This window comes from Salarias fasciatus, chromosome 9 (genome assembly GCF_902148845.1).
Source record: "Salarias fasciatus chromosome 9, fSalaFa1.1, whole genome shotgun sequence".
Lineage (NCBI taxonomy): Eukaryota > Metazoa > Chordata > Actinopteri > Blenniiformes > Blenniidae > Salarias > Salarias fasciatus.
This window is the reverse complement of record NC_043753.1, coordinates 11186242-11202940: the sequence shown is the minus strand read 5'-3', so window position 1 is coordinate 11202940 and position 16699 is coordinate 11186242. Positions and strand designations below refer to the sequence as shown.

The 16699-nt window shown below is 42.9% G+C and overlaps 2 protein-coding genes across 3 annotated transcripts; one reads left to right on the top strand and one right to left on the bottom strand.

Annotated features, from left to right (window-relative positions):
- Window positions 1–4247: 4247 nt before the first annotated feature.
- On the bottom strand, window positions 4248–9929 carry xkr9 (XK, Kell blood group complex subunit-related family, member 9). Of its 2 annotated transcripts, XM_030100037.1 has the most exons (6): window positions 9820–9929; window positions 8138–8176; window positions 7698–7951; window positions 6829–7229; window positions 6110–6321; window positions 4248–6036 (listed from the first exon to the last, which is right to left on the bottom strand). In XM_030100037.1, exons 4-6 carry the CDS (start codon window positions 7140–7142, stop codon window positions 5402–5404), a joined length of 1161 nt encoding a protein of 386 aa, XP_029955897.1. In that variant the 5' UTR covers window positions 7143–7229; window positions 7698–7951; window positions 8138–8176; window positions 9820–9929; the 3' UTR covers window positions 4248–5401. The 2 variants fall into 2 exon arrangements, with proteins under 2 accessions (XP_029955897.1, XP_029955898.1); XM_030100038.1 differs by lacking the exons at window positions 8138–8176; window positions 9820–9929 and having other exon boundaries at window positions 7698–8083.
- A 39-nt stretch (window positions 9930–9968) lies between these two features.
- On the top strand, window positions 9969–16200 carry tram1 (translocation associated membrane protein 1). The gene is made up of 11 exons (XM_030100039.1): window positions 9969–10239; window positions 11913–11976; window positions 12838–12959; window positions 13042–13158; window positions 13240–13298; window positions 13411–13495; window positions 13711–13781; window positions 13956–14060; window positions 14290–14433; window positions 14672–14823; window positions 14956–16200. The coding sequence occupies exons 1-11, from the start codon at window positions 10117–10119 to the stop codon at window positions 15024–15026; spliced, it is 1113 nt and encodes a 370-aa protein (XP_029955899.1). The 5' UTR covers window positions 9969–10116; the 3' UTR covers window positions 15027–16200.
- Window positions 16201–16699: the final 499 nt, after the last annotated feature.

The following is a 16699-nucleotide window of genomic DNA, read 5'->3' as shown; positions in this document are numbered from 1 at the left end:
GGCCTGTCCCTCTCGCTTTGGCCCAAAATGCGTTTTATGGTCATTTCCCTGCACCCCCCGCTCTCCTCCTCCCCCCTGTTTCGTCGCAGATGGGTTAAATATTACATCAAAGCGTCTTTAATGTTTCACCTCTCACATTTCATCTTGGTATCGAGTTCAAAACTGGTGCGGGCTGCGTTTTTACAGTAGATTTAGTGGATCAATGTCCATAATCACATTAGCACTGGCTTAACGTATAACAAATTTCACCGTACCGGCATCAAAGACCTGACCTCTTGTTATAATCAGGCATAGCATCTTTTTCTCTACTCGACATCTATGGACTTTGTGATAGTGAGGGGAAAAAAAGAAGATTGTCAAGGGGGTGATAAGCCGTGGTGTACGAGGCTCAGAGGGAAGCTGTATGAGAGAAAAACGTTTGTCCCTCATAGTCATAAAGCCACAGATGCTTTGCACGCCTCCTTGCTGTTTTCATGCATCGTCCTGATAATCATTTCCTGATCTCAAGACTTTTGGTAGTTTTTCTCTGAGGGATAAAACTCTAATCTGTGAAAATAAAAGCGTTTCCCAGAAGGCCAGAGACTTTTGAGTACAGTGAAGAAATATGGTTGATGCAGTATTGAACTGAATTAAAAAAAAAAAAAAAAAACACGGGGAAACCATCACACTTCCTGCACAAGGCCAACAGGTCATCAGTGACAAATCCAGATTAGCACAAAGATTCAAACAGACAAACTGCAGACAAACTAGAATTGATGGCTTCCACTGAGCCGCTCGGGGAACGGCTCATGACGTAAAAGGAAAAACATGTCAGGTTCCCCCAGCCAGGTTAATCAAGACAAGCTTCCCCTGCAAACACACGCATGTGTGTATGTGTATGTATGTGTGTTTGATTGCAGCCGGGTGCTTTCCCCCGCGTGTGTGCATGTGCGAACCGCATTGCTCATTCATAATATGCAATCCTATTTTACGGCTGATTGTATTCGCCATAGGTTGGCTGTATTGCATGAGCTCGTTGCCCATATTCCTCAAGCCCAGCGCAGCATAAATAAACAGCAACATGCTATAATCCATCATCCTGTGCGCGGTGGGAGCGTGCCCAACACAAACATGGCTTCTGTTTTCTATCTGTGTGTACGGCGCTGTGTGTGAGGGCCGGGATGGGTAGCGCCATTATGCTCGCGCCGCGCTGATTGTCCGTGGCTGTGAAACATAAACCTCCTGCAACAAATGAGGATCACACAAATGAGCTTCCTTCATTTCGCTCTTTGTTTTTGCGCGTCCGGCGGCCCGGATGAGACGCATCGGAGGGAGCAGGCCCACATTTTCTTTGAAGCCCTTTAAAGAATGTGTTTAGAAAAGGCTGAAAAGTTAACAAGTCGTAACTCAGAACTCTTTGAAGGATCTCAGCTCTATTGGAAAAGTTATTCTACATTTATTTTAGCCAATAAAAGAGAGAAAGATGTCCATAAATCAAGCAGTAACATGCAGAGAGATGAGTGTGTAAGTGGGGGATCATTTACAGCTTGTTATTCCTTCCAGAACAACTGGTCTAAAATAGGACTTAAGTGCTGTGCTGGAGCTGTTCTCGGGACATCCCTACACAACCGTGGTCATTTTTAAGTGTGTGTGTCCTTGTGTGTGTCTTTATAACTATTGTCTCATAGTGAAAATATCCCTGGAAAAGTGATGATTTCTTATCTTGACATCGAAATGCTTTGATTCAATCCTTGATTGTGCAACAATACCTATTATATGCACAATGCAAATGTTGTCGGCCTATTTTTAACTCTTCATGCTATTTGTTTATGTAAATATTGAGCTCATCCACAGTGTTTGGTGCTGAGGTCTGGCTCGACTTCCCTGCTGCAGCGCCTGTCACACTACACCCGCACCCCGTCTCAATCACAAATCCAAATAGCAACAATGGCGGGGCTATTGTGCCCCGGCGTAATACGCCATACAATCTCCTCATTCAGCGGCAGGAGGACTTTATTTACAGAGCCCTCTGGGTAATGCAATGCCACGCTCTGATCACACACCGGCCCACTGCAGGTAATTATCCTGGGTCTGCCCTCCAATCTGTCACTGCCCCGACCCATTTGTAAGTGTGCACGTACAGTGATTAAAGAAATTTCTGTGCCACTGCAAAAAGAAGGGGAGTTCTATCAGTGTGCTCCCTCCCTCCCGCCCCTCTCTGCACGTCGGTGGGGGGATTTCTCCAAAAGCGAGGCGACGCTGCCATGTCGGGGCGAGCCAGGCAGACGTGTACAGATCGCCAGCGCCGCTAATGCATCCGAGGCGCTGGTGCGGCAGTCAAGTCATAATAATTAAAGACATACAGCATCTCGGGGCTTCATTAATCATGGTTTATATGGACTTTGAAGCCGTAATGAAAAACAGCCGGCCTTCCTGGGTTTATTGTGTCTGTACAAATTGTGGGGATGGTCTGGAAGCCAGGAATGTCCCCCTCATGACCGGCTGCTCCAGGATGTGGTGATGGAAAACAAAAAGATAAGATTTTGGTGGAAAAAAAAAAAAATCCGACGGAGAGGTCAAGGTTATTTGCATAGATTGAGAGCTCGATTCGATCAGACAAGACTGAACTGCTGACAACGGTGTGAATGAAAGATTACAGGTCTGCGTGGTGTTGGAGCATTCGCCCTGCTGGGAGATCTCAATAAGAGTCACTCGGTGGTCAAAGTCTGGTTTTGAACTGAGCTAAATGAACACCCGTTGTGCTCCGGAGATTCATCTTACACTGTCAAGTGCCATCATACTTGATTCTCCCCCTTTTGTCTCCGGTTCTCACTGAGCTCTCCAGCCTTTTCTGGAGGTGCATTTCAGCGAGATCGGAGCGCGAGATTACCGGGTATTAAGCTCTCAGTGCCAGAAGTGGAAATTACAACGAGGTTGTCAACGCCAGACTTCTTTCTGCTTGTTTTCTCCCGGAGAAGAAGGGGGTAATGCTTTCCTCAACATGTTTCATCCTGATGGCTTGTGACTGGTCCCTGGCAGGGCTATCAGTGGTGAGTCACAGCCAAGAGAGTGTGTGTGGTTCAACAAAAGCAGAGTGAGAGAGGAGACGGAGACGTCCTAGGCCTGCATCCCGGGACGCATGCATCTTCTTCCAATAAAAGTTCCTTTTGGCAGGTTTACATCGCATTAGTCCACTAAACCCGAGGAAAAATACAGTAGAGGGACCGAGAGGAGAGCATGCATCATTCTAAAAGGAGAGGATGATTTGATTTTGGTTCTTTTTTTTTAAAAGGAGTTCCCCTTTCAGGTGCAAATGGCTCAATTTGGCTAAAACGATATCAATCATCTCAGTTATACTCTGCAGATACATTTCCACCTAATAGCATATAACATTCACAGAGTAAATAGGGAGTCAAGAGTCAAGGTTCAACAACTGTAGCTTCACACAGAAACATTGATTCATTGATATCCACTCCAACAAAAAAGTTCCTCGCTGAAATTAGTCATTTTTATGGAGTGTGTGTGACAGACTCCAACTGACAGGCCAAAGTTAAAGTGGCTTCGAGGAGTAAACAAGTCAGAAAGCTCAGGGTTTGGTTGAATTAGATGAAAGGAAGGGGGCTCTCTGGACCCTGCGGTTTGTCGGCGTTCCTCCCAGGTGAGCTCACCCCCGGACCACCCCCACGCCCCGACGTCTGACCCGGCCAGGAGGGAACGGTGTCCTCGGCTCTCCGGCTTGACTCACCCAGTATTTTGCTGGTAGTCAAAACAAAATTAGCGCTGATGTGTTATTTCTTGTTAGCTCATCTATGAGCTGGGCTCCATCGTGTCTGAGGAGGGGGGAGCGCTGACAGCTTTCTGTAGGTTAGGGATTAACGTGAGAGAGATCACAACAGTAGCTGTTGACTAATTTGGTTCATGATAGAAGCAGGAGGAATCCTGGGAAGGCATCTGTTCATGACATGGAAGGATACTAGAACTAAAAAGTCAATGGAAGCACATCCAATCAGGAAAATTTTAAGAACTGATGGCGAAAAGATGCTGAAAATAAATGTTTCTTGACTCAAAGTGAGATACAGCTGTAAATTGTGCAGATAAAGTTAATTTATATGATGGCGCCATCTGGTGTCAAACTTTTGGCATTACAGAGTTTGCTCGAAATTCCAGATCACCCTGAAGTTTGGAAAAAGAGATATCTCCTCCTCCCTTATTGATTTATGAGTGGTGCATGTTACACTCAACATAACACGACAGGTTGAAAGAAATGATTTATTTTCTTAAGTTGGAAGTGTGCTAAACATCGAGGTGTCAGGTACATTTTTGAGTTTTTACCTTTCAGACAACACCATAAATATTAATATAATTATGATTAAATACATAGTTTTCACTACTTTGGTGGTAAGATTAGTCATTAGTTTCATTCCCAATATCAAGGAGAAAAAAAACACATTAAATATGCTTCTTTTGTGTGAACATCAGTGCATTTCATACTAATGAGTTACAAGAAGACTCAAATGAAAAAGAGTAAGAGGAACTAGTTTGTTTCAGGGAGAACTTATTTGTGACTTAGCTGATAAATCATGCTTCATTCATGAAATGTGTGAAGTTTGTGGATAGAAAAACAGAATAGATTTTATAAACATTTTTGAAATGACTGCTATGGATTTTTTTGCTTGAATATGATATTCTAATATCAATATTTCAGCATGTTATTGAAGGTTTTCCTTGTGCCTGTTTTCATCAGGAACTGTCCTTATATACACTGGGATTTGAAAGATGGGTGGATGAATGTGTTGCTTTTTAAAAAAGAAAAAAAAAATTCTGATTTAACATGTTTGTGTGTTTCTGATAAGTTCTGATAAGTTCAGTCCTTCACAATTAGCGATCGTGCCTCATAGTAAAAATATTTTGGGTTTAACTCCAGGCCAGGCGTTTCTCTGTGGAGTTTGCATGTTCTTCCAGTGTGGGTTTTAATCCCAAAGTCCAAAAACATGCATGAGAGATTAATTGATGACTCTCGCAACACTTTTCCCAGTCAGAGGAGACATTTATGTTGATCTCTGAGACGATTATAGCAGAAATGTCACGCGTTGTCATGAACATAGCTCTAAAAATAATACACAAGCAGCATCTAGTTCAATGTGTTGTGCAATAACTATCAATGACTCAACAATAATATTACTATTAACAGAAATAAATAAGAAATGCACCAAATATGTTAACTTGCTTCATGATTTTCAACTTTTTCATTTCAATCCATTACCATTAGTTTGTTTGTGTCCATGCAGAATAACATCATCTATCATTTCAAAGGCACAGTCATCCCACGTTCCTACAAAATTCTTGGGTAGTGTAAAGTATGCAACCCATGCTTGGCTTTGTTCCTGTTCTTAGAAGCCTTGAAAAGAGTTTAAAAGAACTTTTACCAAGGTTGCAAGTTTCTTTGTCTCCTTGAGGTCCCTGATTCCTTTTCCGTCACCACGCCGTCCACCTCATCCGCAATATGACTCTTCTCTCTGGGGTGCAGGAGGTAGTAGTATAGCACGAGACACACCAGCCCCAGCACCGACCCTCCGATGATCAAAGCACTCACGATCAGATATTTTACAATTGTCAACATCTCTAGCTTCAGCAGAAACAGCTGTAACAGCGCCACAAAATGAATGAGGCAGTGAGTAGAATAATAGATGATCATCTCTACTTTCGTGTCCCGTCCTTTCACATTGAAGAAGGTGAACGTGAGGATGACTCCCACGACCGCTCGGTAGAAAAGCTCCAGAACTCTGGAGGAGCAGAAGTCCGTTCGAAGCACATGCGTCCAGAGTGTTCCCAGCAGCCAGAGGATGGTGAAGGCGATGGCGCTGTAGGGGCTCAGTGTGAGGAGGAGGCTGAAGCTGAGGATGAGGCTGCCCACGGTGCAGAGTTTATAGAGGAGGTAGATTGTTGTAGGGATGCCAGAGGGCATCTCCGTGATGTCGGGGAGCGATCGTCGGTGGCAGCGGCGGTAGTCCACCAAGGCCCAGGCGACGTTGAAACAGGAGAAAGTCACAGATAAATCTGAAAGAACATCACGTGTATGAATAACGTCCGGCTCTTCAACGCAGATGTGACAGCGGTGGTCTCTACTTACATTGCGTAAATGAGCCCTCATCGTGGCCAAGCAGGACGTAAAGCTGTAAGAGGAGCTGAGGAACACTCTCCAGGAAGGCCTCAAACAGTTTCAGCATGCTCAGATCGGTAGCCATGCAGAAGAGGCCGTGGTGCTCCTCCCTCAGTTCCTCCACCATGAAATGATTTGTCCTCCAAACCACCTCCCATCCCTTTTTCAGGAGGAAATAAATCCTGGCAACAGAATAAACACACTGAAAACACAGTAACACCAGGTTCAAGCATGCAAATACACTTGTTTGTTTGTTTTTTTTTTGTTTTTTTTCAGAACAGACTGTCACTATACAGTATTTCTCAGCCTCAGACTGTAGTTTGAATGTCGTTCGTCCGGTTTGCACATTCTCTCATGCCATCCATCTGTGCACCAACGGCATGCTGCACGTTTCCATTCACAATGTGCTGACACTCCCTATTCTTGCTATATTAAGATCTCGGATTAATTTTTTCACTAGTTTCCTGGTTATTTGCCAAGAAGTTCAGGAAGTGGGTCTGTAACCAAAGCCCGGCGGTTCAAATCCCTCTGTGGACGGTCTAACCCGAACCCTAAATGCTCAGGTCGCTTGGAGGAGACATCCAGCGTACAACTTGTGCCAAATCAAAATATGCAGATCACATGAGCCCAAGAAGGAGCAGATAAAACACTCTCTCTCTTCCAGAGATACAAATGATATGACTGCTTACCTGGTGAAGATGCCCAGTCCAAACACATGCAGGACAACTATTTTACACATGGAAATGTCTGGTTTTATCTCTGGGTTTATGGGATCGTTGTTCATGTCGTCCCAGTACCAGACACAGCTGAAGATCTGTGTTACCACCAGTCCAACCAGGATGAACATGAGGGTCAGTCCACACCAGACATAATGCTGCTCCTGGAAATACCGCACAGCCAGACGAATATCGGTCCCGATGTCGGCCGCGTACAGCACAAGTCCCACAATCGTTAATAACCATCGCAGCTTGGAATACTGATTGTCTGACTGAAGCATCGTCATTAACTCGAAAAGAATTCCTCAGAAAAAGTACTGCTTTGTGCTCAGGTCTGGCCTGGTTCCAGTATTTCCACTGTTGTGTTGGTCAAACTGCAAATAAAAAAAAACAAAAACAAAGACAGATATAAGAAAAAAACTTTCTCTGTTCTGCCCTGATAACACACCCTCATATGTAACAGAGAAATAATCAGTCATGATATCAATATAACTTCTGAACTTACAACATGAAACTATTACCTATGCTGTAGTTTGTGTTACAGTGGAATTCCCCAGGTACACATATTTGTTTTTAAACAGTACAATAAAGCTATATATGAAGCTACTGGGGCAGTATCATTCATAAAGTCTTCATAGATTTCCTTATTTACTTTCTTTTTTTCTCATCTCAGCTTGGTTTGATCTCGTCCTTCCCGTAAAGCGTCTGATGTCATCAGTGAGTGTTATCCCACCAAGATTCCAGCCGAATGAGGCATTTTCCTCCCACACTACAACAACAACTACTACTACTACAACTACAAAAGAAAAGCAGCAAAGCAAAAAGATACTACTTGGACTTACTTGTTAGTTTCCCTCATGGTAGAGCAATCTGTTCAGTGACAGCCTTACAGAGCTCTGCACATGTCAACTGTCTCTCTTTTTCCTTGAAACGCTTTGTCGCTCCACCCCGGAAGCACTAAACAGAAACTAGACACATGTTATTACATAATTAGTAATCTGCCTTTATCTGTGAGGCCTGTGTGTGAATGGATAGCTGCTGACACCTCCCTTGCAAACACTTCCAGCCTCCGCAATTTTTACATTTTTTTGAATGCCTGAATGCCAAAAAGAAGAACAGGATTAGGACAGAGAGTTGACTTCTTCTTTGTAAAGGACAGGGAGGATTTGAACAGTGATGTATCATTAACTCGCAATTATTAGAAAATAGTCCAACAGAAAAATCTGTTTGATCAGCCAGAAAAGATTTTGCTGTTTTGTTTTGTTTTTTTATGAGTACCCACCCACATGCTGTTGTGCTGCTCATCCCACAAATGCATTTCCTATGCAAATAAACAGGAAGTAAAATGGTGGGTTAGAAGAACAGTCATCTCAGGATAACTTCAGAAGGTCTGTATTTATCCCAGTAGCTCCAAGCTCCCAGCTAAGATGTAAAATATTTATCAAACTGAAGGGGCCACAGGGCAACATGCAGGTTATCAAAGAGATGGAGGAGCTGGAGGCATATCAGTGAACTGAACGAGACTATTAGGTAACAGCTATTCACACAACCATGACACACACTGACACAACTCATTCAACTCCATCTGGAATCAAGCACTTAATGCAGAGAATTGGGACAACAGAGGTTGGGGATGTGTTGCCATATACAGTATGTAAGCTGGAATACAAAATACTAGAAAGAATGTCAGCTGTGGTTGATAACTTATTGGAATGTGGTTTTCTAATTAATGACATCAGTGGTCATTTACCAGTTTTTATCATCTGTGATTACAATCTCAGAAACAAGAAGACAGAGAATCAAAAAGAGATTAAAAGAATGAGGTCGGTCAGCTGACTCAACAGACAGATTCAGGAACGAATTACTGGCACACATTTGAGAAGCAATTTGTCAAGAAAATGATGTGAACAAGGCTTATGAAATATTCTTAAACGTACTCAAGCAACTCAATAACAGGAACTGGGGGTTACTGCCCCGAGTGCCCTGATCACTACTGGCAACACTGTTGCCTTCACACCCCACATGCTCTTTCATCCCTTGGTGTTTCTCCAGCTTTTCCTGTTCCTTCTTTCTGATGTTGCTGTCACTGAGGATTACTACATCCATGACTTCTGCTCTCTTCTTATGTTTATCCACCACTATGTCAGGCTGATTGACCATCAGCAGCTTTCTAAATCTTGTCTGTGGTCTTGCCTTGTGTGATACACCCTGGCCTATCCTGGTCCTGGATTGAAAGCTATTTACAGAGGAGACAGCAAATCGTCAACTCAGTGATGTTTGCTCAGAAGCACAAACAAGACATCGTTTGTGGTGTTCCCCAATGAAATGTATTGGGCCCTGCTTTATTTATTTTGTACATAAATTATATATATAAGGTCTCTAAAATGTTGAAAATGGTTTTGTTTGCAGGTGACATGAATATTTTCTATTCGGGGGAGAATTTCAAAGAAATACTGGAGAAATTCATTCAAGAAATTAATAAATAAAAAATATGGTTTGATAGAGATAAACTTTCATTAAACTCAACTACAACAAAAATAATGTTATTCAGAAATTGCTTAATTAATGAACCACAAGATTTTTTTTTTTATTTTATTTGTTGTGTTTTGCGATTGTCAGTTGGTCATTTTTGCTCTGTCTTTTGTATGTGGCGACATATGGTGTATGCCTATGATATTATTATTATTATTAATAGTGGTAGTGGTGCAATTATTGTTACCAGTATTATTGCTATTATTATTTACAAAATGGCAGTAAATTGATGAAATAGGAAGTTAAGCTTCTTCCCACTCCTTTTTGAGCAAGTTATTCATTAACTTCTGTTGTTGTTTTATCCACTTACGTTGAAATATTCGAAATAGACTTTCCAAATCCAAGTCCAGATGTGGAAACAGTAAGAAAACGTGTAACTTTAATGGCACGAGTGGGAGAAGACAGAGAGCCTGCTCTCCTTACACTCCAGACCTGTAGGCCGCGGCAGAGAGCCCCAGCTGTTTCCTCTCCTGTGCGTAAAGAGCGTCGTTGGTCAGGCGCAGCGGCGGCGGCGGCTCCTCTCCGTGGACCCTCCCACCAGAGAAAGAGTGACACGCCATTCAATCGCAGCCTCCCTGGCCCTGTGCGTGTAGGAAGCGGGAGTGAGCCGTGAGAGCCCTCGATTAAAAGAAAGAAAAGCAGAAGAGAAGAGTATAGTACTCCTTCAGAGGGGAAAAGAGGAGGACAGCCGCGCTGCGTAACGCAAAAGTTGGATCCGATCGTTTCGACATGGGGATCCGAAAGAAGCCCAACAAGAACCCGCCGGTGATGAGCCACGAGTTCATCATCCAGAACCATGCAGATATCGTCTCCTGCGTTGCTATGGTGTTCCTCCTCGGGCTGATGTTTGAGGTACGTCCACGTGTTGAGTGGGGTTTGGTAGCGGGGGTCCCGGCGGACAGAGAGCCGAGTCCTCCCCATCTGTTCCCCTGACATGGCTGTCTGTCTGCGCTCCTCTCCACTTCCTCCCTCCATCCAAAGTTTCTTTTTCTTTCTTTTTCTCTTTCCTCGTCCTTTGTGGTTGTTTCTCCTAAATCGTAAGCTCGGTTAAATAGCGTGGAGTAAGTTGCTGAAATGTAAAATTTGCTTGTGAGAACCGGTGATGACTTTCCATCTGGCTCCTTCCACATTTCAAACCTGTCGTCTCCCCGGCCCGCGGCTACATCCCCGAGAAAACAAAAAGCAAACTCAATAAAAAAAAACCCTCAAAACTAGAAATCAGTGCATTCGTGTTGTTGAATCTGTCCGTGCTTGGTGGAAGTTTGCAGCAGTGAGTGGATCTGAGTGGCTGCAGGGTTTTGCAGCCTCCCGGACTCGCTTGGTTTAAATGTGTTACGTGGCAATCACACAGCGACCGTCAGCGGAATCCCGCTTGGACCCGATCGAAAGTTATTCTTCAACACAAGTTACGTTTCAGACTCGACTCCATGCTGCCTAGTGGCAGCTAGGACATAACCGCGTTCTTACAGTACATGTGGTGCTTTCTTTCTCACTTAAATGTAGTTTATTTCATCCTGAGACAAATTTCAAACCCGCTTGCGAGCAGCGTACGACAAATAAAAGTACATCCGCTTAGTGTGTTTCAGAGTAAAATTTCAGTCAGACGTCCGCAGGTTAACCTTGTGGTTTTATAAATACAAGCTTCACTAAACTTTGTCGGTTCATGTTTGTAAATGTTTCTAATGATAATTCAAGGGACAACGTCTTTTAACAGCTGCTGATTTTAAGTCGATGCTTACGTTGCCCTATAATTTTGAAGGAGTGATGTGTACTTCCGGTTTGGTTGTTGCCGTGATGCAGTTTTAGTTCCTCTCCCAAACATGTTATGTGAAACATTTACTATTTCAGTGAATGTTCACTGTGCACCATTTATTTGATTATTTAATTATATTTATAAAACCTATCCAAAAAAAATCTGCTTTAATGCTTTCCCGTCAAAACTCTATTGCTACAATGTAGCAACGTGTCTTCTTAATGTTACATTTATATTGTATTTATCATATTAAGAATAATCTAAATCAGCATTGGATTAAGTAAATACTTCCTTTCACAACACACTTGCATTTTGATGTATTGCAGCTGCAGCTCGAAGCTACAATTTTATTTTAGTTTTCTTGTGTATCTACTGTTTCCACCGGTCAGCAGTGGGGACAGTGAAATGCCACTTGGACACTGGCCGAGCTCTGATAAGCCTCAGGTCAGCTGTGGGAGGGTGTCTGTTGTAAGACCCGAAACAAACAGTCATTCTGGGAAACAACACTGATGATGTGTCCAAAGACGGGCATCAGAAGATGTTTCTCTAAGCGTGTATCAAACACATGCTGGAGGATGTTAACTGGCTTTAAGAATCCCAATGCATTTATGTAAAAAATAAAACTCTTGATCAAACATCACATTGACTGAACAGTGTTATTTGTGTGGTAATTTGGTAACTGAATTGACCTGTTTGAATACTCTACAACAGGTAATTATACTTCTCTTCTCTAAGGTATGACTCATTGCATGTATGTCATCTACACCCACAGATCACCTCAAAGTTTGCCGTGTCGTTCATAACTGTGCAGTACAACGTCACCATATCAACAAACGGTGAGTTAAATACAGGTTTGAGTTGATTATACATGGTTTTGCAGCGTTTCCTTGAGCTTTCTTGCTATGAGCGTCTCATTTGAATTCTGGAGCGGCGCTTGCATGGCCTAACACCAACCCTTTTGAGAGCTTTTTTTTTTTCCCCTTTGGAGCTAAAATTAGTCTGCCTGATTTATAAAGTTCTCTTGTGGCAAGGTTGCGCTGGGAAAATTTGGGCTGAGGTGTTGTAATATAGGCCTCGCAATTCAAGCCCTGCTCGTTTCAAGGTTGGCAGTTTCTCTCCCGACCTCAGACCCTGTCTGAAGAATACACAAGCGCAGGACTCGGTGTGCTCCTGCAATCTACTGATTGGGTTCTTATCTCTGAGACCATGCCACTTCCCTTGCCGTGCAGCTTGTTCAGAGCTCATATTCAATAAGGCCACATGCTGCGTTTTAATGTCTCGGCTGTATTGTTTTTTTGGCAACTACTGAATTTCTTTTTCTTTTAAGTTAAGCTCCATAAATGTTACGATAAAGAGATGCAGGCAGGCCGTTTCTAGTATTTGTGTGTCATCGTTTTGGGTGAAACTGATAACCGAGTTAGAAGCTGCAAAGGAAATTCGCCACTCAAGAAAAAAGGAAGCCGTTCTGTCAGTTACAATATCCGTACTAGAATAGAATATGACTTTGCCAGTACACATGCGAACACCTCCGAAGATGCAATTCACTTTACTGAACTGGAGAGATCCAGATGTGCGTGTTCAGCTCTAAAGTCTTCATGCACTGGCTACATTTGACCTTTTAAACAATGAATAAAGTATGCAAAATAGGCTTTTATGCTCTAATTGTGGTCATTGTGATAACTCCATGCTCTGTGCAGAAGGCTCTGAGGAGTCCAACCTGAACATGTTCCACCACGGCATCAAGGACCTCGCCACCATCTTCTTCTACATGCTGGTTGCCATCATCATGCACGCCATTATCCAGGAGTACGTGCTTGACGTAAGTGAGACAGACGCCCACAGGCTCCGTCCAGCATGTTCTCCGGCAGACCTGCGTAGTTTATCTTTGTTCGCCTTTGCAGAAAATCAACAGGAAGAAGCACTTCTCCAAAACCAAACACAGCAAGTTCAATGAGTCGGGACAGCTCAGCGCCTTCTACTTGTTCTCCTTCGGTTGGGGTGCCAGCATCCTGCTGTCTGTACGTACACTTTACTGAACAGCCTCCCTGCTTCTTCACATGTGTTTTAAAGTTAGTTAAATGCTTCTTTTTCTCATGTAGGAAAACTTCCTGTCCAATCCAGTCTCTCTGTGGGAGGAGTATCCCCACACTCTGATGCAGTAAGTGGTGTTTTTATGTGTAAAAGCCATTATGTTGTAGGTTTATAGATAAATAGACATAAAAACCTGGGGCATATTTTTAAAATATGAGCATATTGTTGTGGTCTTTCAGCTTCCAGATGAAGTTCTACTACATCTGCCAGATGGGTTACTGGTTACACGCTCTCCCCGAACTGTACTTCCAAAAGACAAAGAAGGTGTGTGTGCGACTGCAGTCAGGCTGTAATTTTGACATGGGATGACGTACTCTGACTTCTGTCTGCACCCCGAGGCCCTTCCTGTTTGACTTCCTTCGCCGCGGAGCATTGTTTCAAAGAATCATGCTTCTTCTGCCTAAATCAGCATCTCCAGCCTCACCGCTGTAAATATTTGGAGCGTTTCAGGCTTTTCTTCTCCCGTGTTTACTGTTTAGGAGGATATTCCACGTCAGCTTGTGTACATCTCCCTCTACCTGGTCCACATCGCTGGCGCCTACATTCTGAAGTAAGAACCGCCACGCTGAGACAGCCTCGAATTAGAAGTGTGATTTTTATTGGTGTTGTGTTTGCGCTTTATGAGAAGGTTAGTTGTACCACAGTGCTGTGATTGTATGTTGTATATTTGTAATTTAAAAGGGAAAAAAAAAAAGGTGTTAGAGTGGTGTGGTGTGTGTTTCAGTCTGAACCGTCTGGGTCTGGTCCTGCTGGTGTTGCACTACTTTGTGGAGTTTCTGTTCCACGTCTCCCGCCTCGTCTACTTCAGCAACGAGAACAGACAGATAGGGTGAGTTCTCTTATTCTTATTGTGGGCTTTTCTTTTTTTACTTTTTTTAGTTTCCCTACTTTTTTTAACACTTGTAATCGGACTATGTTAGACATCCAAATATTTTAATCTACTCTCCTATATGTTTAGCCTGATGAAACACATTGATTGATTTGATAACTGCAGATTTTAGATAGTGATCAGATTTGTGAACGGGTTCGCTGACGGCGGCCTTCCTCCTGTCTGGCAGGTTCACCGTATGGGCCGTGTTGTTCGTCCTCGGAAGGCTGCTCACTCTGTCCCTCTCGGTCCTCACGGTGGGCTTTGGCCTCTCCACAGCTGAGAAACAAGGGTTCGATTTGGCGACGGGAAACTTTAATGTTCTCTTTGTCCGGTGAGTGCGTCTGAGGAGTGACAAGGCAGTGCTGTGTGTGTAGAGGGAAAGTTGTTCTTAATGACCTTTTACCACTGCTTACACATACCTTACTGTCATGCTTTTTTTTTCTTTTTTCTTTCCAAATGTTACTTTTATCATTTTGTTAATGCATTTCAGTTTCTAAGACGTGCGTTGCTCTGTAACGCACCCTTTTTTTGTCTACTGAATTGCCTCCGCTGTTTCCTCTGTGCACCAGGGTCACCGTCCTCGCCGCCATCTGCCTCACACAGGCCTTCATGATGTGGAAATTTATCAACTTTCAGCTGCGCCGATGGAGAGAGCATGCCCAGGCTCAGACCTTGAAGAAAAAACAAGTTGCTCCCAAGAGCAAGTCGAAGAAAGACAAAGGTGAGGGGAAGAACTTCAAGCATGTCTCACTTTATAGTGACGAACTTTCCAAACAGCCATCGATACTTTCATAAAATGTACTGAAGTATTTATCCTGCCTGCTCTTTACCTGGATGTGTTCTTTGCTTTTAGCCAATGGAGTCAACGGAGTGAACTCTCATGCAGCAGATTCACCAAGAGCAAGAAAAGAGAAGTCCTCATAAAAACATTCCTCTCAGTCTTTCCCGGCCCGTCTCAGAGATCCGTCTCTCCCTGCGCCTTCCAGCTCCGATGACCACGACACACACACACACACACACACACGCACGCACACACAGAGCTCCCCCCCACGATTGACCTCCACAGCTGGACTTCTAGGGTCATAATTAATTTCGCTTTTCTTGTCCCCAGTCGTCCACAACACTTTCCTCTCCGAGTCTTCGCCCTTCTGTGCCATCACGAATGAAAAGAAACGCAAATCTGAAATAAAATATTAAAAAAAAAGGACTTTATTTAAGAAGTGCCTATTGATACAGATTGTTTTGTACAGAGTGTAATTTTGAAATTTCAGGAATGATCATGTCAGTGTTTTTCCCAACGCAGATCATTTCATGCTTTCAGCCTGTTTTTATTTTTCCTGTTTTGTATTTATAATCGTTTGCGCCGCCTCATTTCCTTGCTTCTGACTCCTGTCCATCTCCGAGGGGATTTTGGAAGACATTATACTGAGATTGTGACTTTCCTCGTGCAGTTTGTGGTTTTTCCATGAGTGGAGCTCATATTCTTCATCCTTCAGACATGATTTTGGCTCAAACTTCTCTTCCTCCATTGCAGTATTCCTCTACATACGTAGAAATGGACAGTTAGATATAATACAGGAGTAATCTTTAACATCTCCTTGTGGTTCTGGTGAGAAACTGTATCAAAGCAAGAAAGGAAACTGTACGTAACAACTATTACAAGCCCCATAGTGACATCTCCAGAAAGGCTGCAAACTCCCAAACCTCAGAACATGCATCTACATAGATTCACAGTTAATTATTGTGTAAAACTGCCTGCGAAGACGTAGTGACCCGATGTAGCATTTACTTACCAGCATTCAGGACAGCTTTGTTATCACAACAAGACATGTTCTTGCCATGAATTTATACCGAATCTATTGCAAATGTTAATGCATTAATGTGCCATGTGATGTATAGAGAGAACTTAATCACACCAACTATATTTTTAGAAAGTTTTGGCTAAATCACTGTTGTCAGTGTTACGGCGTTCATTTGTTATTCAAGTGGGGACTCGCTGCATCTGTTTGGCCTTGTGATTATTCTTTAAAAAAAAAAAAAGCATAATTTGTTACAAAAGTATGGACTGCAGATGTCACATTTTGTTTTATCGTCCCCCCCCTCCTCCCCCCTACACACTACTAACTGTGACAAATAAGCCTGATTGACTGTTGATGCCTGCCTTTTTACGTACACGCCATAAAATGAATTTGCATTGCGATGGAGTTCAGGCGACTGGATTGTAAGACTGTATCGGTCACCTAGGTAACAAATGGCCCCTTCTAGAGAATAAACTCATTAAGTAATTTCAGGTACGCGGCCGTGAGTCACGGCTGCCTCCAGCTGTATGTGGTTTTCTCAACTTGTCCTGAAGCTTTATCCAGCAAAAAGAATAAAATGCTCTATTTAAAGAAACATACATGCAGAGTTGTTTTTTGGTTGCATGTTAAAATATTTGTTTAAATAGAGGGAGAATAAGCTGAAAAAATAGAGGTTGGGAACTTCTGTTTTACATGTTTTCCAGCTCTAGAATGGATTGATAATCATTGGCTTAAATATTGAGTTTTGAACTACCCATGGGTTTGTTTAAAATTGCCCATGATAAGTTGTAATGACTT